The 24772-nt window shown below is 41.7% G+C and overlaps 1 protein-coding gene across 1 annotated transcript; it reads right to left on the minus strand.

Moving 5' to 3' along the window:
- Positions 1-203: 203 nt before the first annotated feature.
- On the minus strand, positions 204-22867 carry LOC311133279 (protein FAM219A-like; the record flags this gene model as incomplete). The annotated part of the gene is made up of 6 exons (XM_084166766.1): positions 204-362; positions 877-952; positions 2010-2093; positions 3313-3415; positions 5266-5368; positions 22799-22867. 6 exons carry the CDS (start codon positions 22865-22867, stop codon positions 204-206), a joined length of 594 nt encoding a protein of 197 aa, XP_084022892.1.
- Positions 22868-24772: the final 1905 nt, after the last annotated feature.

Genomic DNA, 24772 nt, shown 5'->3' on the forward strand with positions numbered 1-24772 from the left:
TGTCCTACCATAGGAGGAACCAATTACTCTTAGTACATCTTTTGTGCATTTTCACCCTTTCATATCCACACTAATTCCAATAGACCTATTCTTCTGTTTTTTTCTCCCCCTCCGATCGTTGCACTCTTTCTCCCTGTCGCCGCCCCAGTGGTGAGGTGAGCTCACTGCAGGGGGCAGAGTCATGGCATATTTTATGGGAGGTGCTATTGGATCTGGCAGGCTGAGGAGGAGGTGGCTTGGCAGCATATGCAGGTGGGATTGACTGATTTGGGCGGGATCAGATCCAGATCCTCGTCATCAGGGATTTCATCCAGCCTGTAACCGTCCTTCAGGAGCTGGATGTTGAGGTCCTGGTTGACCTGCTGCAGGGGACAGAGGCCAAAACGTGATCATTTCTCAATCATAGTAATAAGAACCACACATCTCATTATTGAGTTGAAATCTTACATCTTTTAGGTACATCATACGGAACTATAAAAATGCTATGGGTCGTGCTAGTGCTAGTCGTTGTATAGTCGTACACCTAACACCAAGTAATGGTGTCAAAAGATAAAACTGTAGTGAGACAATAAGGAGAAAATGACTACTAAAACACATATAGACGAACACATATAGACGAACACATATAGACGAACACATGAATAGAAATGAATGGTACTGAATGTGATGTATGGATAAATCATGACTGACAGAAACTCCTTAGTTATAAATGGACTAAATTGAATGGTGGTCCGAGGAGATGAGATACAGGTTACAGGATAGAGGCCATGGGAATTAACATAAGCAGGACAGTGAAGTGTTATGACAGGTTATGTAGTGCTTATGACAGCTTATAACGGGTTGAGGTGATATTAGCTGTATGTAGTGCATAGATACCTGGTACCTCAGACATCTCACCTCGGCTGAGGAGTATCCAGACGAAGAGTATCTGGACATGTCAAAGTCATCGTCACTGAAACAAGAAAATATGAATAGTCAGATACCTGGACCTCCCTAACACCAGGGGGCAACACAAACAAGATTGATAGTGACAGTAAAATAAGTCAAACGTATGTAAATAATACAATATTGTGCTATGGAGCAAACAAACTCAGCACAAACACGTACTGTATGTACTTTCATGTATTAATGCATGCGTTTACGTGTTTCTTAGTGTGCGTGTGTTCGAGTAAGGGCACATGACATAAAACAAAAGTGTGTGTGTGAGAGAGACAGAGTACAACAATGAGAGTGTGTGTAAGAGACAAAGAGAGAACAACAGAAAGTAATAATTGAGGGAGTGAGTGTGCATGCATAGCTGAAATAAGGGAGACAAACAAGTGTCTCTGTGTGTCAGAGAGAGAGAGAGCACATGACATCATCATTGGGATGGGTGCCAGAAAGCTGAGATCAGTAAAGGAGTTTGACATCGGCTGAGAACATGATGGAAAACAGCAACAACAACAACAACACAGGGTGGGGGACCCATGTATGCATCCCTTTATAGTGCACAACTTTTTACCAGGGCCTTAGTCAAAAGTAATGCACTATGAAGGGAATAGGGTGCCATTTGGGACATAGACCATCTGTCTCCCACGCTACTACACTGTGCAGGGAGCACAGAAGGAGGGAGGACCCTGAACCTCTTTTCCCGGCGGTCCAAATCACAAGCCCTCTAATCCGGCACACTGGGAGCAGATTTTTCCCTCATTTGGGAATGCCTCTGCCTGCTAAGAGAGAGGCTCGGAGCGGAGCTGTAACTGCCAACAGGGCAAAGCAGTCAGGTCACTCTTTTTTTCTGTCAGGGGCTACTCTTTCAGGCTGTATTGAATTCAGGAAAGTAGTTCCCCATGCATTGTGGCTGTGCTTTGAAAGGCTGAAGGCTCACAGTGGATCTCTGGAACAGGGCTGTTGGACGCCAGTTTTAGAGAAAGTAGCCCAAGACATTAGCAAGATGTGAGATGGGTTTCAATAAGGATTATTTTTCTCACCTTGTTTAAATCCCAGAGTAACATTATATTCACTGTTACCTGTCTGTGTCCAGCGTTACCAGGGGCTTCTCATCCGGGCTAGTCTGGTCTAAAGAGGAGTAGCCTTTGTTTGGCACCACCAAACTAAAGAAGAGGAGAGAAGAAAATACTTGGAGATTAGAAGCACGAAACATAGGAGGTATGTGAAGAGGAGGTGTGAGCCACCAACCCTGTAATCAAATTTAGAAGAAGATACATGGGGGTTCTCCTCAAAGTCAAATCTTAGCAAATTTCCAGTTACTGTGGCGCAAAAATGACGATATTCTGGTTTCTGGGTTTCTCTTCCGATCTCTTGAATACAATAGACGTGGCTAAATCTGGGACAAAACTGGGATATCATAAATAGCATGAACCAGCCTCCTCCTCAGCAGCAGCAGCTGTCCCAGTCAGCCACAGCAGGGGTTAGCACTCTCCTAGCCTGTTTAGAACGCTTTGGGCTAATCTCTGGCCTCCAGGCTAAAGGGGCTACTGCCTATAATCTGGGGCTCTGGGTGTAGGGGGAGCTGCTCTAACATATCTGCTAATCCACCCAGGGACTAGGATTACAGACAAAGGGAAAGGGCTCCTGTTAGTGGGTTAAATTGAACCAGGCCTAAGGTTTTTCTACTAGAGTGAGTCTGAATTTAGCATTCACAATCCACAAGGACACAATTTCTAAAGTCACTGTTTTATTATAAATGGTATATGTGGCGCAGTGGTCTAAGTGGTCTAAGGCACTGCATCGCAGTGCTAGCTGTGCCACTAGAGATCCTGGTTCGAATCCAGGCTCTGTCGTAGCTGGCCGCGACCGGGAGACCCATGGGGCGGTGCACAATTGGCCCAGCGTCGTCCAGAGTAGGGGAGGGAATGGCCAGCAGGGATGTAGCTCAGTTGGTAGAGCATGGCGTTTGCAACGCCAGGGTTGTGGGTTCGATTCCCATGGGGGGCCAGTATGATTTTAAAAAAGAAAAAATAATGTATGCACTCACTAACTGTAAGTCTCTCTGGATAAGAGCGTCTGCTAAATGACTAAAATGTAAATATGTCTTGGTGTATGTTTTGTGTTTTAAATGTTAAGTGTCATCATAAACACTGGTTGGCTGTCCCCTTGCAGGGTTGGTGTAGAACTTCTTTGAATGGCTGATCTTTCTTTGGGTAAGAGTTTACAGACAAACATTTTATAAATTTCAAATCGAATGGACTGTACAAAATGTGACAAAAGAAGTCAACCAAGCACCAAGCTGCCTTGTCGTGACTTCGGTCAAAATAATAAAAACAGCATGTTAAGAGCATAGGAAACCAATAGTGTGATCTTCATTGTTACCGTGTTCTGGCCATGACGTTGTTCTTCTTGGGTTGGTGGTTGATGGGGCTCCCCACGGTGCCTTTCTTTACTGATCCCTTCCTGGCCAGCTCTCTCTGTTTCTCTGACAATCACAGGAGATGACATCATATAGTTGGAAAACAAATAAATGAAACTGTCACCCCATTTTCTTCCGTGGCGTCATTCCTATTCAACACACAGTACTCAACTCAGGGCCTCCTGTTTCAGAGCAGACGGAATCGTTTCGCTATCTGACGTAAAACGATGACGGTAAACCACATCCCCCTTCTTCGATCTGTATCGGGTGAAATACTACTACCCTTTTCCACAATGTATTCAATTTATTTGCTTGTTCATCTGCTTTTATTTATGTAGTGCAGGGATGGGCAACTTTGATGGGGGTGGGGACACAAAAAATCTGAACTCATCATGAGGGACTGCAGTTGCTCAACGGTCTGCAATTCATGCTATTCTATTCATTTTGCCATGGGGAGGAGAGCAACATTAGTTGTTTTACAGCAAATTTCCTGCAATTCTACACATTTTGCCATAGGGTGGAGAGAAATTATTGCAGTTTTTAATATGATATCTGAGTGAGACTGGCTAACAAAATCAGTGGGGACCCCTCTGCCGGTAATTCGACCATGATTACTTGCAACAGTAAGTTGAGACCCCGACTGAGTAAAAAAATCATAAGTTGCCCATCCCTGCTTTAGTGAGTCTATAATTTATTTGTTAGCTTTCAGGTCTATCACTACCTTCTACCTGAACATGACTAAAAACAATATTAGTAGGCAACTGCACTGCAACACTGGTTGTGCTGACACACAGAACACTGTGGTCATTGATACCTTATATTGGCCTAGCCCTACTGGAGGGGCATGTGGGTAGTTATTGTAAACTTTGGGCTTGACTTCTATTTGACTTCCACACTGTGGCATGTGTGCTTGGAATTCCCCTGCAGTGCAGTAGAGAATAACCAGGTTGCCAAGAGATTATTGTGATGCAAAGCTTAATTACCATAAACCTGACACTTTATTTATTTATTTATTTAATCTCTGAAGCACAGTGCTGCTGACCAACTGAGTGCAGGAGAAACAGAGGGAGGGAGGGAGGGAGGGAGATAGGGTTATTTGGAAGTTGTCACCTCATTGCTCTTTCAAAGTTGTTGCCCCAGAATACAGTGAGTAAATTCAGCCTGTCACTGCTAGACTGTCTGTCAATCAAAGAGGACCTTTATGTGGTTCTGGCAGAATGGCTATTGGGTATTGGCTTTGGGCAATAAACCCCAAACAACCATAGCATTGCTCAGGAAGATCTAATACACTAAAGCTTCATTAGGCCTATTCATGGAGGAAACAGCCCAGATATTCATATTCAACCTAGACATGATCAGTCAGGAACACAAAACCTGTTTTGAAGCTCTATGCTTAAAGGAATAATGTTACAGAGATACAGTTCATGCCAAAGAAGAATGTAATAACTTCAGTGCATCTGGCAGAACTTGCCTTTTTACATGTCTCATGCATGAAGTGCTGCATGTAGCCTAATTGGAAGAAAAGCCATATCACACCTGTGACGATTCAATCTCGCTGTCGTATAGGCCCATCATAAATATTTATTGTGCTCACTAAAAGAACACAGCATTGCTGCAAAATAATAGATTAACTACTGACTGAGAGAATGACTTAATTGACTAATTAAAGGGATATTCTGGCAATGAAGCCGTTTTTCTACTTATGAATTTACTCAAATGCTACAGCTGGTGGTTGTATGTTGTTATACTGTATATTGCCTGACAGACTGAATTATAAAAGAATCTATAGACAGAGATGGCCTTAGTGAAGGTCACCATGTGTTAGTAGAACACAGGCACAGTGATGCTGTACATATGTAGGGAGTGAGGAGAGGAGAGGTGTGTGTGTCTGGTGGAGATGCTATAATAAGGCTCACCTATTTTCACTTGCAGTGGGGAGGGCTTGTAGTTCATGGCCACCGTTTCACCTTCTCTCATGTCGGAGTTGGCCTCAGAGGTGGAGGATGCTGCTGGGTCCTGCTGCAGAACAAAAACAGATGATCATTTTTCCACGTTTGATTTGGTAATTTTCTATTAGATGTGTTCAAATTTCAAAATTCCCTGTGGTTGTTTTACATTTGACCTCTCGGCACAAATCAGCTTCCATATGCAACAGCCCTATTTTCAATTCCCAAACAGGCAGACCATTGCAGCATAACAACTTCACAACAGGTGGAAATAGGGCGGGGGGGTATTTTGCCATGCCCAAAGGCCTTTCCCAGACCCTTTGAGCACCTTTTCCCCTCATCTATCCTGGCTTTATATTTATATTTTACTGTTTAGTTAGCCTCTGCTCCCAGGCTTCACGTGAGGTGAAAGCCGGTGACAGAGGCCACTGTTCAGTGTGTGTGTGCCTGCCTGTGACTCTGATAGGTCAGTTGCCAATATAGAGGCGAAAGAAACGCACACCTATTTAGGCGAGGTGCTGGCTAACGGAGTAGAACACTTTAAAAAGAAAAGGAGAGCCGCACACTCTAGGAGCTCAGATGCAATAATTTAATAACCAACGTTTTGACAGACAAGCTGTCTTCATCAGGGTATAATGACAAACACTGCGGGTCACTAGTTTATATAGTGTCAAAGGACACACGCAGGTGTCTGTAATCATGGCCGGGTGTGGCCTAATAGCATTGGTTAATTCACAGATAAACAGAACATACAAAAAACATGGATATCATACGATCATAGATACAACTTGGCTACATAGGCCCACAAAGGTCAGTTGCCAATGCCAGAGCACTCTACTGGTGAGGCTGGGCTGGGAGAAGGCTAGTGAGGCTTTCTGTGAGTGACATCACTCGGGGATCTGTGAGAGAACAGAGGGGGTTCCTGTTGGAGCTCCAGTGGTAAGAGAGAGAGAGGGAAGAGTGTCCCAAATGCCATCCTATTCTCTAAAAAGTGCATTATATTTGACCAGAGCCGGCCTCTGGTCAAAAGTAGTGCACAATAAAGGGAATAGGGTTCCACTTGGGACGCAGCCGAGAGCTGCTGGGTGGTTGAGGGTCTGGCTGGCTGGTCGGCCTACTCCACTGACAGAGCCCTGCATTATGTTCACCAAAAGCCTGGCCCTGTTACAGCCAGCTAAGCAGGCCGGAGAGGAGAACCCACATGGGCGAGGCCTGCAAGGCAGGCTGAAAAAACGCTGCATTCTCTCCAGGGAACTAACTGGCTGCCGTGTTGAAACAACAGACCACTAACACGCCGCACAGCAGGCAGAGCCTGAAACTCCTATATAGCACCTAGTGAAAATATCCACTCCCTCCCTTGCATAGTTCTTCCATTCTGCTGCCTTCAGTTTAACAAGCACAGTTTACTACATTTAAACAGGTACTGTGTAGTCGTGGTCAAAAGTTTTGAGAATGACACAAATATTAATTTTCACAAAGTCTGCTGCCTCAGTTTTTATGTTATGTTATGAAGAGTGATCAGATGAATTGCAATGAATTGCAAAGTCCCTCCTTGCCATGAAAATGAACTTCATCCCCAAAAAACATTTCCACTGCATTTCAGCCCTGCCACAAAAGGACCAGCTGACATTATGTCAGTGATTCTCTCGTTAACACAGGTGAGAGTGTTGACGAGGACAAGGCTGGAGATCACTCTGTCATGCTGATTGAATTAGAATAACAGACTGGAAGCTTTAAAAGGAGGGTGGTGCTTGAAATCATTGTTCTTCCTCTGTTAACCATCGTTACCTGCAAGGAAACACGTGCTGCCATCATTGCTTTGCACAAAAAGGGCTTCACAGGCAAGGATATTGCTGCTAGTAAGATTGCACCTAAATCAACCATTAATCGGATCATCAAGAACTTCAAGGATAGAGGTTCAATTGTTGTGAAGAAGGCTTCAGGGCGCCCAAGAAAGTCCAGCAAGCGCCAGGACCATCTCCTAAAGTTGATTCAGCTGCGGGATCGGGGCACCACCAGTGCAGAGCTTGCTCAGGAATGGCAGCAGGCAGGTGTGAGTGCATCTGCACGCACAGTGAGCCGAAGACTTTTGGAGGATGGCCTGGTGTCAAGAAGGGCAGCGAGGAAGCCACTTCTCTCCAGGAAAAACATGAGGGACAGACTGATATTCTGCAAAAGGTACAGGGATTGGACTGCTGAGGACTGGGGTAAAGTCATTTTCTCTGATGAATCCCCTTTCCGATTGTTTGGGGCATCCGGAAAAACGCTTGTCCGGAGAAGACAAGGTGAGCGCTACCATCAGTCCTGTGTCATGCCAACAGTAAAGCATCCTGAGACCATTCATGTGTGGGGTTGCTTCTCAGCCAAGGGAGTGGGCTCACTCACAATTTTGCCTAACAAACCAGCCATGAATAAAGAATGGTACCAACACATCCTCCGAGATCAACTTCTCCCAACCATCCAAGAACAGTTTGGTGACGAACAATGCCTTTTCCAGCATGATGGAACACCTTGCCATGAGGCAAAAGTGATACAGTGAGTGAAAAAAGTATTTGATCCCCTGCTGATTTTGTTCGTTTGCCCACTGACAAAGACATGATCAGTCTATAATTTTAATGGTAGGTTTATTTGAACAGTGAGAGACAGAATAACAACAAAAAAATCCAGAAAAACTAATGTCAAAAATGTTATAAATTGCTTTGCATTTTAATGAGGGAAATAAGTATTTGACCCCTCTGCAAAACATGACTTAGTACTTGGTGGCAAAACCCTTGTTGGCAATCACAGAGGTCAGATGTTTCTTGTATTTGGCCACCAGGTTTTCACACATCTCAGTAGGGATTTTGTTCCACTCCTCTTTGCAGATCTTCTCCAAGTCATTAAGGTTTCGAGGCTGACGTTTGGCAACTCGCTCCCTCCACAGATTTTCTATGGGATTATGGTCTGGAGACTGGCTAGGCCACTCCAGGACCTTAATGTATTTCTTCTTGAGCCACTCCTTTGTTTTTGCCTTGGCTGTGTGTTTTGGGTCATTGTCATGCTGGAATACCCATCCACGACCCATTTTCAATGCCCTGGCTGAGGGAAGGGGTTCACACCCAAGATTTTTATAATATAGGTACATGGCCCCATCCATCGTCCCTTTGATGCAGTGAAGTTGTCCTGTCCCCTTAGCAGAAAAACACCCCCAAAGCATAATGTTTCCACCTCCATGTTTGACGGTGGGGATGGTGTTCTTGGGGTCATAGGCAGCATTCCTCCTCCTCCAAACACGGCGAGTTGAGTTGATGCCAAAGAGCTCGATTTTGGTCTCATCTGACCACAACACTTTCACCCAGTTCTCCTCTGAATCATTCAGATGTTCATTGGCAAACTTCAGACGGGCCTCTATATGTGCTTTCTTGAGCAGGGGGACCTTGCGGGCGCTGCAGGATTTCAGTCCTTCACGGTGTAGTGTGTTACCAATTGTTTTCTTGGTGACTATGGTCCCAGCTGCCTTGAGATCATTGACAAGATCCTCCCGTGTAGTTCTGGGCTGATTCCTCACCGTTCTCATGATCATTGCAACTCCACGAGGTGAGATCTTGCATGGAGCCCCAGGCCGAGGGAGATTGACAGTTATTTTGTGTTTCTTCCATTTGCAAATAATCGCACCAACTGTTGTCACCTTCTCACCAAGCTGCTTGGCGATGGTCTTGTAGCCCATTCCAGCCTTGTGTAGGTCTACAATCTTGTCCCTGACATCCTTGGAGAGCTCTTTGGTCTTGGCCATGGTGGAGAGTTTGGAATCTGACTGATTGATTGCTTCTGTGGACAGGTGTCTTTTATACAGGTAACAAGCTGAGATTAGGAGCACTCCCTTTAAGAGTTTGCTCCTAATCTCAGCTCGTTACCTGTATAAAAGACACCTGGGAGCCAGAAATCTTTCTGATTGAGAGGGGGTCAAATACTTATTTCCCTCATTAAAATGCAAATCAATTTATAACATTTTTGACATGCGTTTTTATGGATTTTGTTGTTGTTATTCTGTCTCTCACTGTTCAAATAAACCTACCATTAAAATTATAGACTGATCATTTCTTTGTCAGTGGGCAAACATTAAAAATCAGCAGGGGATCAAATACTTTTTTCCCCTCACTGTAACTAAGTGGCTCGGGGAACAAAACATCTAAATTTTCAGGCCCATGGCCAGGAAACTCCCCAGACCTTAATCCCATTGAGAACTTGTGGTCAATCCTCAAGAGGCGGGTGAACAAACAAAAACCCACAAATTCTGACAAACTCCAAGCATTGATTATGCAAGAATGGGATGCCATCAGTCAGGATGTGGCCCAGAAGTTAATTGACAGCATGCCAGGGCAGATTGCAGAGGTCTTGAAAAAGAAGGGTCAACACTGCAAATATTGACTCTTTGCATAAAGTTAATGTAATTGTCAATAAAAGCCTTTGACACTTATGGAATGCTTGTAATTATACTTCAGTATACCATAGTAGCATCTGACAAAAATATCTAAACACTGAAGCAGCAAACTTTGTGAAGACCAATACTTGTGTCATTCTCAAAACTTTTGAGTCTACACTGTAGACAGACATGTAATTAAGCAATAGCCTACATTGTAGAATTTTATCAGGATCCCCATTAGCTGTTGCGAAAGCAGCAGCTACTCTTCCTGGGGTACACACAAAACATGACATACAGTGCATTCAGAAAGTATTCAGACCCCTTGACTTTTTCCACAATTTGTTACGTTACAGCCTTATTCTAAAAGTCCGGGCTCTGGCTGGGCCACTCAAGGACATTCAGACACTTGTTCCGAAGCCACTCCTGTCTTGTCTTGGCTGTGTGCTTAGGGTCATTGTCCTGTTGGAAGGTGAACCGTAGTCCCAGTCTGAGGTCCTGAGCGCTCTGGAGCAGGTTTTCATCAAGGATTATGGTCAATAATATCAAAGGCTGCACTGAAATCTAACAGTACAGCTCCCACAATCTTCTTATTATCAATTTCTTTCAACCAATCATCAGTAATTTGTGTCAGTGAAGTACATGTTGAGTGCCCTTCTCTGTAAGCATGCTGAAAGTTAGTTGTTAATTTGTTTACAGAGAAATAGCATTGTGTTTGGTCAAACACCATTTTTTCCAACAGTTTGCTAAGAGCTGGCAGCAAGCTGATAGGTCTGCTGTTAGAACCAGTAAAGGCCGCTTTACCACTCGTGTAGCGAAATGACTTTGGCTTCCCTCCAGGCCTGAGGACAAAGACTTTCCTCTAGACTCAGATTAAAGATATGACCGATAGGAGTGGGTATAGAGTCAGCTACCATTCTCAGTAGCTTTCCATCTAAGTTGTCAATGCCAGGAGGTTTGTCATTATTGATCGATAACAATAATTTTTCCACCTCTCCCACACTCACTTTACAAAATTCAAACTGCCAATGCTTTTCTTTCATTCTTCTTCTTTTTTAATGCATGAATACGATGGCTCACTGTTTGTTGTTGGCATTTCCTGACTAAGTTTGCCCACTTTGCCAATGAAGTAATCATTAAAATAATTGCCAACATCAAATGGTTTTGTGATTTATATTTTAGTCATTTAGCAGACGCCCCTCCAGACCAACTAACACACACACACACAATCTCTTTCTCATTCTCTCTCAGAATAAGTGTTAAATAACAGATTCAGAGCATTTTCTCCTCTAGTATAATTCAGCCAGGTACTGGACACAAACAATGGCTTCATCTCTCGAAGTATTGCTCATTATAAAGCTGAACTAATTCATCAAAACTGACAACTTGGTGCTTACAGAGCACAGGGACATGGGGAAATACAACAATGAGCAATTCCCACTGTAACAGCCTGCAAACATCAGGCTATTCTCATTATGTGACAGAGACCCATTATTTTCTTTATGATATTTTCTAAGCACCAGCTTTTACCCATTCACAAAGTTAGGCCTATACCTCAGCTCCCACAATACTAAACTACTGAGAAGTCTGAGCAGCTGGAGAGAAGACATATTGAAGTTTTCTATTTCCACTCACTTTGCACTATGATGAACAGTCTGGATGATGTGTCAAGTTCTGGAATTATGTTCTTGATGTCTTTAAATGAGTATGCATGCATGTAGAAGATGCATACAGTATGTGTGTATGTTGATGAAGTGAGCTCTCACTGTGCATAAGGTGTGAGGGATACATCTTAGAGACCTCATACTAATACAGTGATGCCAACTCTCACACATTGGGCATGAGACACATGCTCACAAGCCACACCTCTTATTTCTCACGCATTGAAAAAAGTACTGCTTTTATTTTCTCATTAATCCAGTGTATATTCAGTGCGTTAACTTTTCAACTGTGCCTCCAATTAGTTTTGAATTCTACATCACAAGCAAATGTAACCATGGCAGCTTCACCCGGGAGATCCATCATTTTCATGCCACCGCACTATGAACCGCGGCAGATTGAAGCTTGTGATTGGTTTAGTAAGGGTCTGGGAACAAGGCGATTGGAAGCGCGTTTGTAAAGAAACGCCCGTCACGATTAGAGCGTAGTAATACCACGGCAGACTGGAAAGGTACGTTCGTTCTCCGCTGATCAAAGTTTAGGAACTCAATTGTGAAAAGAGCAGCAGGGCAACTTGTAGTGCTGTTTTGTACACATAATCAACACATTCATTACTTTCCCTGTCGAAGAATGCTTCCTTATGACAGCATGTGATAATATAGCCTAGTTATTTAATCCACCACTTGCATTAGCCCAGCCCCAGATTGAATTAACCTTGTAATTTATTTGGTCTTCACAATAGCTGATGTAAGTCATTAGAACAATTCTCATCCCCTGCAATGGGCTACTTTATAAACAAATTAGTGTGCTTATCTCAGCAAGAACAATACTGTTATTTCCCATACATTATTGTTTCACTTCTTACTAATTTTGCTAGTGTAATAATGCTATTTGAAATCTTATATGCCAACTTGTGTCTTTGAAATAAACTAAACAAATTAATTATTTAAGTTAAATGAGGGCTATGCATTTTTGTAAGCATTTATGGACAGTGTTGAATATAGGCTAAATCATGAGAATAGGCTATATTGAAATGCCCCTTGCATCAAATATCCTTTATTGGCATTTTAGTATTGTGCACAAGCTGCTAGGCAGAAACGGTAGGCATAAATGCAAAAGATCTTGCCTATGTAGAGTAAGATGATGGGTTTTGCAAATCAGCCTCAACCACCTGAAGATTGATAATCATTAGATTTTTCTTGAATGTGGGGTAATTTATAGAAATCAAATGTCACACGAACATATTCAAACACCCAGTATTTGGGAAACATAGATCAGGGGTGGCCAACCCTCTTGGAGAGCTGCCTCTAGACAGGGTTTTCTATGGTCCTATTTTAAAGGGATAGTTCACCCAAATTAATTACATACTGTATTTACATGTAGGATTCTTATGGGCAAGGAGAGACTGCAAATCCATCCTATGGTTAGCCACTGCCACCAACCATTAATATTAGCATTTTTCTACCCCCAAAAAACAATGTAATTCAATGTCCTCGGTTAGCATACTCTAAATGTCATGTCCAAATAATTTCAAAGTAACTTCAAACCAAGTCGTCGAGTTTTGAGTGTGTATTGAGCTTTAAAGAATCCTGAATACACCGTACCTGTGATAAAATAAAATAAAATAAAAATCCACCCTGGTCATGGGCCTTAGCCATGTGAAAATATGTAGAATTGCAGGACATTAGCTTTAAAACTGGCAGCCCTGCTAATATATCATCAACACACACTGCTACATCTTCTACATACATCCATGCTTGATTAAAGAATGCAAGGACATCATTCCAGTTAAACTAGACATGTTTTCCTGGCCTACTCTGGTCAGCAAAGACCACCAATGTAAACAGCTGCCCCCCGCCCTGAGACCCCTATGATAAAAACAGCGACCTTTCCCAGTCTCCATTTCATCCAACCCGTCTCCCCTCAGAGGCATTTTTACTGCCAGTCTGATCATGATGAAGAGCCACAAGGTTGCTGAAGAGGCACATCCGCCAGGGGATTGGTGGGATTATCCATCTGGGCTCCCATCGGACCAATGGCAGTGAAGGCTGATTGATCAGGAGACCCGGCTACGAGCCTGTCTTGGAAATTAGTATGCAGTACAGTCTCAAGTGTTTTGTGAGGCCTGCACCGTGACTTAGGCCTACAGCAATTACACTGACGTCAGGGCAAAACATAGGCTATAATGCTAGAGCAAAATGGAGGATCAGATGGATCTTGTAAATGTAGGCCTACGGAGTTCTAGAGGTCAAAGTTAGGCAGAAAATTCAAAATCCTGTCAGTTAAATTGGATGTGGTATTTGGATTATAGGCTACACGTCATAATTCTATAGTGCTGTTTGAGTGAGTGTTGGCCCAACTAGGACTAGGCTATAGCCATAAATCTACACAGGACAGCTATTTTTATTCATGTGAAGTCGATTTTTCAGAATATTTGAGAAGCAGGTGCCGAGTTGATTCATGTGCTTTAATATTCACTATGAACTGATTAGCATGAGAATGCACAGAGCTCTCAGTACAACAGAACAGCTGGCTCTTTGACTCTCTGATAGGAGTTGAATGAGGAGAGACTAGAGAACAGACATGGCATTTTCTTTAACATAATCAGACTAGAAGTAGCCTAAAAAAAACTAGCTTTTTGAATAGGCCCACAAATAGGCTTGGAATTAATCTCAGTTCATTTAAGGTCAATTTCAATGTTGAGAATTTAAAAGAAGCAGGCTAAGAGAAGAAAATAATGGCAACGATGGAACTAATTAATTTATCACCAACACACACACACACACACACACACACACACACACACACACACACTATTAATACTATTAAGGCGTAACCAGATAATAGCATTAAATCCATGCCAGCATCATTAATGTTATTCATTATTAGTGATGGGAAGAATACTTTTTTTTTTTGATACAGTTAAATACAGTGCATTCAGAAAGTATTAAGACCCCTTGAATTTTTTAGAGATTTTTGTAAATATATAAAAAATTAAAAACAGTAATACATTATTTGTGACGCGTTTTAGGAAACTAGGCATATACATAAAACATTTTTTTATCAAAATGCGTTTTGGGGTAGAAATGCCTTCTGGAACATGTGAACTTTCATGTGCCTTAATAACAAATTTGTATGCCATCTGTAAATATGAATAAAATTGTTAAATTACGAGCCTAGTTGGTTTAGCCAAAGAAAAAGACACCAACTTTCCCGCTAGCCATGATTGGCTGCTGAGATAATGAGTGGGCTGGACATGCCGAGAGATGAGTTTGGATTGGTCTGCCATATACAGTTGAAGTCAGAAGTTTACATACACTTAGGTTGGAGTCATTAAAACTCGTTTTTCAACCACTCCACAAATTTCTTGTTAACAAACTATAGTTTTGGCAAGTCGGTTAGGACATCTACTTTGTGCATGACAAGTCATTTTTCCAACAATTGTTTACAGACAGATTATTTCACTTATAATTCACTGTATCACAATTCCAGTGGGTCAGAAGTTTACATACACTAAGTTGACTGTGCCTTTAAACAGCTTGGAAAATTAAATGGCTTTAGAAGATTCTGATAGGCTAATTGACATCATTTGAGTCAATTGGAGGTGTACCTGTGGATGTATTTCAAGGCCTACCTTCAAACTCAGTGTCTCTTTGCTTGACATCATGGGAAAATCAAAATAAAATCAGCCAAGACCTCAGAAAAATAATTGTAGACCTCCACAAGTCTGGTTCATCCTTGGGAGCTATTTCCAAACGCCTGAAGGTACCACGTTCATCTGTACAAACAATAGTACACAAGTATAAACACCATGGGACCACGCAGCCGTCATACCGCTCAGGAAGGAGACACATTCTGTTTCCTAGAGATGAACGTACTTTGGAGGGAAAAGTGCAAATCAATCCCAGAACAACAGCAAAGGACCTTGTGAAGATGCTGGAGGAAACAGGTACAAAAGTATCTATATCCACAGTAAAACGACTACGGTTTGCAACTGCACATGGGGACAAAGATCGTACTTTTTGGAGAAATGTCCTCTGGTCTGATGAAACAAAAATATAACTGTTTGGCCATAATGACCATCGTTATGTTTGGAGGAAAAAGGGGAATGCTTGCAAGCCGAAGAACACCATCCCAACTGTGAAGCACGGGGGTGGCAGCATCATGCTGTGAGGGTGCTTTGCTGCAGGAGGGACTGGGGCACTTCACAAAATGGATGGCATCATGAGGAAGGAAAATTATGTGGATATATTGAAGCAACATCTCAAGACATCAGTCAGGAAGTTAAAGCTTGGTCGCAAATGGGTCTTCCAAAAGGACAATGACCCCAAGCATATTTCCAAAGTTGTGGCAAAATGGCTTAAGGACAACAATGTCAAGGTATTGGAGTGGCCATCACAAAGCCCTGACCTCAATCCTATAGAAAATGTGTGGGCAGAACTGAAAAAGCGTGTGCGTGCAAGGAGGCCGACAAACCTGACTCAGTTACACCAGCTCTGTCAGGAGGAATAGGCCAAAATTCACCCAAGTTATTGTGGGAGGCTTGTGGAAGGCTACCCGAAACGTTTGACCCAATTTAAACAATTGAAATGCAATGCAACCAATAACTAACTGAGTGTATGTAAACTTCTGACCCACTGGGAATGTGATGAAAGAAATAAAAGCTGAAATAAATCACTCTACTATTATTCTGACATTTCACATTCTTAAAATAAAGTGGTGATCCTAACTGACCTAAGACAGGGACTTTTTACTAGGATTAAATGTCAGGAATTGTGAAAAACTTAGTTTAAATGTATTTGGCTAAGGTGTACGTAAACTTCCGACTTCAACTGTATACCACTCCACGCATCAACCACTGATAGATATTCTGCCAAAACTTTGTATGCTATAGGCTCTCCAACCCTGTTCCTGCAGCTACCCAGTGCTTAATTTGGGAAAACAAGTGAAATCTGTTCAGGAACATCAATAGTAACATGTTTTCGCAATGGAAACATATTTCACTAAACTGTTGACAGCCCCTCTGTGCACTCGAGAAAGGAATAAAGGAGAGAGAGGAGGAGATGTAAACACATGGTGGTGAGATATTCTTCTGTACAGCTAAAAAGGTAATGTGTCCCCCAATTAATTACAAAAATATTTTTAGGTTATTCAAAATCGCCCTGCACAATCAATGAATCAACTGCATTGCCTAGGGCTATAGGTTTTCTCCCAGCCTTATGGATAAACATTTAGGAGTATAGCATAAGGTAACACGTCCATTGAGTATGAATAATAACACAGTCCACACTCAAAGGCGATTACTCAAATGTTTAATTTTGGAGTATAGGCCAGTTATGTACCAAAGACATCTTAAATCAGTTTTGTTTCATATTTTTCTGCAATGTGTAATATGCGGTAGACTATGTATTGTATAACGGCACAATCATCATTTTTATTCTGGGTTTTCTTCGGGCTTGGGCTCATAAGCCTATGCGTATGGGTGTTTTGAATTAATCATCACCTTAGAAAGCTGTCCATTTTGTTGTGTTAAGATTTGAAACAACATCCACAATGACCATGTTTTCCACTCTGTTTCAACCTGGTGTTGAACTTCTTTCTTCAAATTGATCATCACAGTGAAGTGAGTTTTAAAAGCATGATACTGTTTTGATGATAAGTGTTTGATGTGATTTTTAATTGCATTTGCATTGATGTCAGAGTGGTTAGATGGAAAATAGAGCCCTGAGTAACAGGCCATTAGGACCTGATGGTCATTAGCAAGTTGGGTACTACCAAAGCATGTCCAGAGTCATAAGAGAAGATTACCGTGACTCAAAGGTCACGTAGAATTTTACTGCATTCATGACTCATGACTGCAGGTGTGGCATTAATAGGGTCACGGCAACAGCCGTATTTCTGTATCAATATGGATTTTTTTTTTAATTCAAGTCCTTTGGGGTCATTTTAACCCCAGCCCAAAACACATAATTCCGGCACCTTTATTTGACTCCAAATGTCTCTGGAGACATAATAACAAGTTATCCTGTATCAGTGATTTTGACCAGATAGACAGATCATTTGCGGAGATATAGCTCCCTATGTTCTCGCCTAAGATTACTTTTCTATACCACGTATCGTATGCCTGTGTACAAAACCAAAATTACCTTATTTCTGTGCATATAAAATATATTCCAATGGTATACAAAGTCTGTCAGTGGTATGAATACTTGGTAGAACTGTAATACAAAACTCAGATACACTGAATCTACACAGAGAGCTGTATTGGTGTGTATTCTCCGAAAAGTAGTTATTCTACGGGAAATGTTATAGAAATATCAGAATTCCTATAATATCCTCCAATATTATATATGTGCAACTTATGGTATTTGGGTTGCTATAACATTTTGTTTGAAGTGAATGAGGATTTGGGAATGCTTTTTGAAGCATCCTGCCATAGGCCCTACCACTCCCATTATTTCACTAGCAGCAATGCTAATGCTGGCTTTGGTGTAAGTAAATAAAGAAAGCTAAGCCATGTTTTTGGTCATTGTCTCTCAGGATCAATGGATGAATCACTTTTTGTCAATAAAATTAAGTATATTTCTAATGTTAGTGTACCGTCCGTTTAAATGGCAGTTGTTTTTACCACACAAAAATGACCAAATTCATATTTACTTCAAAATGCTAATAATAACTAAATGATACTACAATCAAATTATGATTAATTCGCTTTTTAGTACTAATGTGGATTGTAATTTGGAAAAAATATGCACATTATTTAAGGGGAAAAAGTACATTTTAAATTTGACATAATATGCTAATTACTATCATTTTACTAAAATAACAGTCTCTATATTTTTTCCAGATAACATTATTTACGTCTAATGATGTTTTGATAAGAATGAAGTTAATATTTTGCAATGTTTGTTGCTTTTGCCAATAGTTTATTCTTGGGGTCAAAATGACACCAGCTGTTAATCCATGTATGTAAAATATGTTGGTAGTATGAGGATTAAGAAGAGAGAAAGCAAAAAAGCTCTTGCCACCATCACCACCAGACATTCTATTAAACCACTTCGGGCTATGCATCAGCTGAGGCTGGGGTTAAGACTGGGGCTGGGACCAATAATGTATATCAACCCTGGATTGCTGATGCTATATATTGGCCATATTGGCACTCTCCATGAGCAGTTATCCATAGGAATGAATATAATTTTACAGTATTTCTATTAAATGTTTCAAGGACAAAATTACATGTATTTAAGTACTTTTTTATTTTGTAGGGACTGTATCATTAGAAAACAAAAAAATGTTTATTTTTGTGTTTAGCTCACATAATATAATTTAAAAGTATGCATCAGTGGCTATTTTAGCATGTAAATCTTGGTGGGGCAAACTCCCCCCAAAATTTTTAGATACAGTGAGGGAAAAAAGTACTTGATCCCCTGCTGATTTTGTACGTTTGCCCACTGACAAAGAAATTATCAGTCTATCATTTTAATGGTAGGTTTATTTGAACAGTGAGAGACAGAATAACAAAACAAAAATCCAGAAAAATGCATGTAAAAAATGTTATAAATTGATTTGCATTTTAATGAGGGAAATAAGTATTTGACCCCCTCTCAATCAGAAAGATTTCTGGCTCCCAGGTGTCTTTTATACAGGTAACGAGCTGAGATTAGGAGCACACTCTTAAAGGGAGTGCTCCTAATCTCAGCTTGCTACCTGTATAAAAGACACCTGTCCACAGAAGCAATCAATCAATCAGATTCCAAACTCTCCACCATGGCCAAGACCAAAGAGCTCTCCAAGGATGTCAGGGACAAGATTGTAGACCTACACAAGGCTGGAATGGGCTACAAGACCATCGCCAAGCAGCTTGGTGAGAAGGTGACAACAGTTGGTGCGATTATTTGCAAATGGAAGAAACACAAAATAATTGTCAATCTCCCTCGGCCTGGGGCTCCATGCAAGATCTCACCTCATGGAGTTGCAATGATCATGAGAACGGTGAGGAATCAGCCCAGAACTACACGGGAGGATCTTGTCAATGATCTCAAGGCAGCTGGGAACATAGTCACCAAGAAAACAATTGGTAACACACTACGCCGTGAAGGACTGAAATCCTGCAGCGCCCGCAAGGTCCCCCTGCTCAAGAAAGCACATATACAGGCCCGTCTGAAGTTTGCCAATGAACATCTGAATGATTCAGAGGAGAACTGGTTGAAAGTGTTGTGGTCAGATGAGACCAAAATCGAGCTCTTTGGCATCAACTCAACTCGCCGTGTTTGGAGGAGGAGGAATGCTGCCTATGACCCCAAGAACACCATCCCCACCGTCAAACATGGAGGTGGAAACATTATGCTTTGGGGGTGTTTTTCTGCTAAGGGGACAGGACAACTTCACCGCATCAAAGGAACGATGGACGGGGCCATGTACCGTCAAATCTTGGGTGAGAACCTCCTTCCCTCAGCCAGGGCATTGAAAATGGGTCGTGGATGGGTATTCCAGCATGACAATGACCCAAAACACACGGCCAAGGCAACAAAGGAGTGGCTCAAGAAGAAGCACATTAAGGTCCTGGAGTGGCCTAGCCAGTCTCCAGACCTTAATCCCATAGAAAATCTGTGGAGGGAGCTGAAGGTTCGAGTTGCCAAACGTCAGGCTTGAAACCTTAATGACTTGGAGAAGATCTGCAAAGAAGAGTGGAACAAAATCCCTCTTGAGATGTTTGCAAACCTGGTGGCCAACTACAAGAAACGTCTGACCTCTGTGATTGCCAACAAGGGTTTTGCCACCAAGTACTAAGTCATGTTTTGCAGAGGGGTCAAATACTTATTTCCCTCATTAAAATGCAAATCAATTTATAACATTTTTGACATGCTTTTTTCAGGATTTTTTTTTTTGTTATTCTGTTTCTCACTGTTCAAATAAACCTACTATTAAAATTATAGACTGATCATGTCTTTGTCAGTGGGCAAACGTACAAAATCAGCAGGGGATCAAATACTTTTTTCCCCTCACTGTACATGCCAGCAAAGCCACTACACAACACTAAACAATACATGAATTGAACTATAACTGTGACAAACGGTGCCCACAAACTGTTAGGGCCTACATAATGCTGTCCCAACAGCAGTCCCAACACCTTACCACTGTTACACCTGGCTATCAGCAGAGCCTTGCCTGGCAGCGAAACAGTTCATTCAGCCTCATTTACTGCCTTTAAAAATATATATACTTGATATAGCTGACTTGCTTAAACAAATGTGGTTTCTACTGACAATTGAGATGTACAAACTATGGCATAAGGGGACGACGAGCGGATAAGAGGCAATCCATTATTTCGATTAAGACATTCATGAGCGCGCTAGGACGTAGTCAATATAACTATTTGTTCAGCACTTTGAAATGTACAGCGACAGAATACAGAACATGGGCCGAACACAACATTCTCCCTCCCTGTACACCAAGTCAGAACCATAGGATAAATAAAGGGGGCATATAAGCAGACAATGAAAGCTATTACAATATTCGATTATGCCATTTTTCGAAAACAGGCTATAGGCTACATTTGCACCACCAAGTCAGAACAGTAGGCTAAATTATAAGGGGAAAAGGGACCAAATTATTAGGGTGAGGCACATGGGCTACTAACATCTTACTACACAACATACACTTAGTATTACTTTCTTAGCTACAGTATACATATCTCCCTGGCATATTACATCACTTATGCAGCAGCATACAATACATTTTTAGACTCCCCTAGTTGTATTGTGCTCACTTGAACAGGAAGGTGGCGCAGCGGTCCTTCATGGGCAAATTTTGTCGTCAAACTTTGTCATCAAAGTCTGGCATTCTCTGGATTTAAGGTACTTTCAAGAACTGGGAACTCTGGAAAAAAAACAAGGTTGAATCATGACGTTAGTGATCTTCAGGTCGGAGCTCTAGAAAGAGGCCCGAGTTCCTGACTTGGAATTCCAAGTTCCCAGTTGTCTTGAACTCACTGAAGTCTGAGATTTCCCAGTTCCGAGTTTCCAGTTGTTTTGAAAGTTGCAGAAGTCATGCTGGATTGACAGCATGGCCAATGTTGAATGTTTATCCTTTAAAGCTTGGAAAAGAGACCCTTAAACCCAGACTTGGACCACACATCCACTCCACTGAATAGCAGGCTAGTTATTGCTTTGCATTGCTTGCAGTTAGCCACTGATTACTTCCAAACCACTCATTGTTAAATTTGTGATTTCCAACTTGTTGTGTAATGTTTACGTCCAATGGCCGATGAGCACCGATACGTTTTACCTATAATCTCTCTTCATATGACAAGGATTGATAAGGACTTGCCAGTAGATTGTCGACTTGATTCATGATGATGACTGCTAGCTTGCTAGCTAATATTTTGAAAGTATGATGTTGACATGATCAGTCCAATCAAAGCTACTGTAGATATAACGTGATTTGACGTCATTTTATCTGTGGCCAATGACCTTGAGCCTTCTAGGATGGGCACTTCTAATGTAACTCTATGGCAGCACCAAAGGGGCTTGAATTTTCGAGCTCTCCCTGTAGATTGTGCGGTGAGGTAGTGTCCCCATGAGTGACAGAACACTGAGCCAATCACAGCCAACTAGAGAACATTACCAACCCCTACGCTCCGTATTTTCCGCTGGCTGCCCCACCACCACAGAAAGCACTGAGCTAGGCTGAAACACCTGCATTTTTAAGCTGCCTTACTCAAAAAAGCAAAAAAGAGCCCTCCTTAACTCAATTATATTTTATTTTTTTACATTGTTTGCAAACTGATGTGTGACACGTATTAATGCCAAAATAACATGTAAAACAGGCAGCAACACCTCTGCCCCACCTGGCCTGAATGACGGGTCGCCGCTGGTATGCATTAAGGTGTCTGTAATAGAATTAAGGCAAAAACAAATGTAGACTAGTGAATGCATTTCTATAGCCTCCAGATTATTATTTTTTACGATGGTGGAGGAGTGCCAAGATGGAGGCGCGGTGGCTTCAAAACAGATTTGTCATCTGGCGTATAAATCATCGGCTGGGACTATGCATCAACTGGAGACAGCACCTATTCACCCGGCCAGCAGCAACCGTCAACATATCGAAGCGAGCTCTTTCCCCTCCCCAATTCACAAGAAATAACGTCACCAGTTTGGTTAAAGACTAATCGATGGCAATGATGGCCTAACGAAGTCCATTCAATCAAATGTTATCGGTCAGAAGCAATGCAAGGGAGGACTCCATAAAATCATTGATTGACATTGTCAAATAGAATGGGCACCCACCCACCGCCAGCAAGCGACACTAGTCGCTGGCTATCTGTATGACAAGGATGTTCGACAAACCACCCGTACACGCATTTACATTGTAATTCTAGGCTTAATTTCAACATAATTTGAACACTAAAATGTAACAATAAACGCTACAACACATTACACTTACCAAGGGCTGTGTCTCTGCCTCTGTAACTGGGGGTACTTGGAACCTATCCATTTCTTCCTCCTTCATCATTTTGACGAATCGTTCGTTACACCGCCAAACCTTTGTAAGATTAAATATTTGTAAGCACAAAAATACTCAAATAAGTCCTTAGTTTGTCGCAAGAATTATCTGTTAGTTTGCATGATGCTAGTTTGTTTTCTGCCTATAGTCACTCAGTAAGGCATCAGTAGCTAAGGCATGGTCAGAGGTGACTCAACCAAAACAGACAGATACGTCGATACCATCTTCCGGGTCTGGTAAAGTATTTGCATTATTCATGACACCACCGTCCAATCATGGACGAGTGATGGCAAGATGAGCTAATGCATTAAAATTATAAATTTAGGAAATCACAAGAACAACGTCGACAATAAAACTAAATATTATATAGTATTTGATATATTTTATATATACAGCCTATTATCTGACATATAGTCTAGGCATACTATACAATCGCCTGGTATATTTGTATGGATCATTCGATACATTTTACTCTTTCGATGCATGCAAAATGTTAGAAAATTGCCCTCCGTTCTGTAAAACCTAACTACAACTAGCTACAAAATGTAGGCTACATTTGGAATATCACAACATTGCATTGACATGCAAAGGACAGCTGAAGGCGCTCTTGCTCCACAGCAACCTCAGTCCGAGACAGGTTGGTTGCCACGGCAACCGATACACTGTTGTAGCGGGTACCAGTCTCTTTAGCTAACGTTCGACTCCTAGCCACACCTTGTCATCCGCAAGGAGTGGAATGTTAGCTAAAGAGACTGGTACTCTGGCTAGGGAGTTGCACTAGCAGCTTGAAAACTTTTAATTTCCCTTATTTTAGAAAAGTTGTATAGTGTTATCAATACATTAAGACTGTATTTCTTATCAATCTCTTTGACACAATGCCTGTACCTCACAAGACAGGAACTGTGAAATCCAAGCAGGGAACGTTTTCTAAAGCTAACGTTATTAGCTAGCTAGCTTAGCTAATGTGGCGTCGCCATGCTGCATGCACGATTGCAACATTGTAACAACGTTGCTAATAATAAGCAAAGAGTGACTGTTTTTCTTACTAATGTATTTGCGACATCTCAATAGTCTACACTCTTAGAATTTTTTTTTCCAAAATGGTTCTTCGGCTGTCCCCATGGGAGATCCCGTTTTGGTTCCAGGTATAACTATTTTTGCATCCAGGTAGAAAGGGTTCTACCCTTTTAGGTTCTATATAGCACCTTTTTTTTATCTAAGTGGCTTCCTCTCCGTGTCCCATCTCTTGTACTGAGGTGAAGGAACTGAACAGGTGAGAAGCAAAAGCCTGGTTGCTGTCATCTATTGTAATTTTTTCAGAACATTGCAGATGAAGGCCAGAAGACAAGCAGTCAAAGCTACTGACTGACTGTAGACTATTGAGATGCAGCCCTAGTGGTGCATGAAACAAACATGTGAAATGTGTGCAAATGCTCTGTCCCAGCTGAAGGCACCTGTGGCAAATGCTTCCAAAGCTGTCAGCAAGAAAAATGTATGTACATTTAACTATACATATTAGCATTAGGCAAGCAAGATTTAGCTTGTCAAAAACCTATGTGCTTATGTTGCTTAACTATTATTCTATGGCTATACCAACCTAATAAGGTAAATGTGGTGGTTAATGTTTGTGTTGGCCAGGATGAGGAAGATGGAACAGAGATGACTCTGATCAAGCCCCCTGACCAACTGGATCTCACTGAAGTGGTGAATATAGCTGGGTTGCATCCCAAATGGTATATAGTGCTCTACTTGTGACGAGCGCCCTGGTCAAAAGTATTGCACTATGTAGGGAATAGGGTGCCATTTGGGACGTAGACTTGAATCTGGTGTCAGGAGCCTTGAGGTGGCACCAATCAAAAGGCCATTGAATCAAAAAGGATAAACAGTGTAGTTGGGATTAATTCATTTACAAGT

Source organism: Coregonus lavaretus (genome assembly GCF_964263955.1).
Source record: "Coregonus lavaretus genome assembly, chromosome: 8".
Lineage (NCBI taxonomy): Eukaryota > Metazoa > Chordata > Actinopteri > Salmoniformes > Salmonidae > Coregonus > Coregonus lavaretus.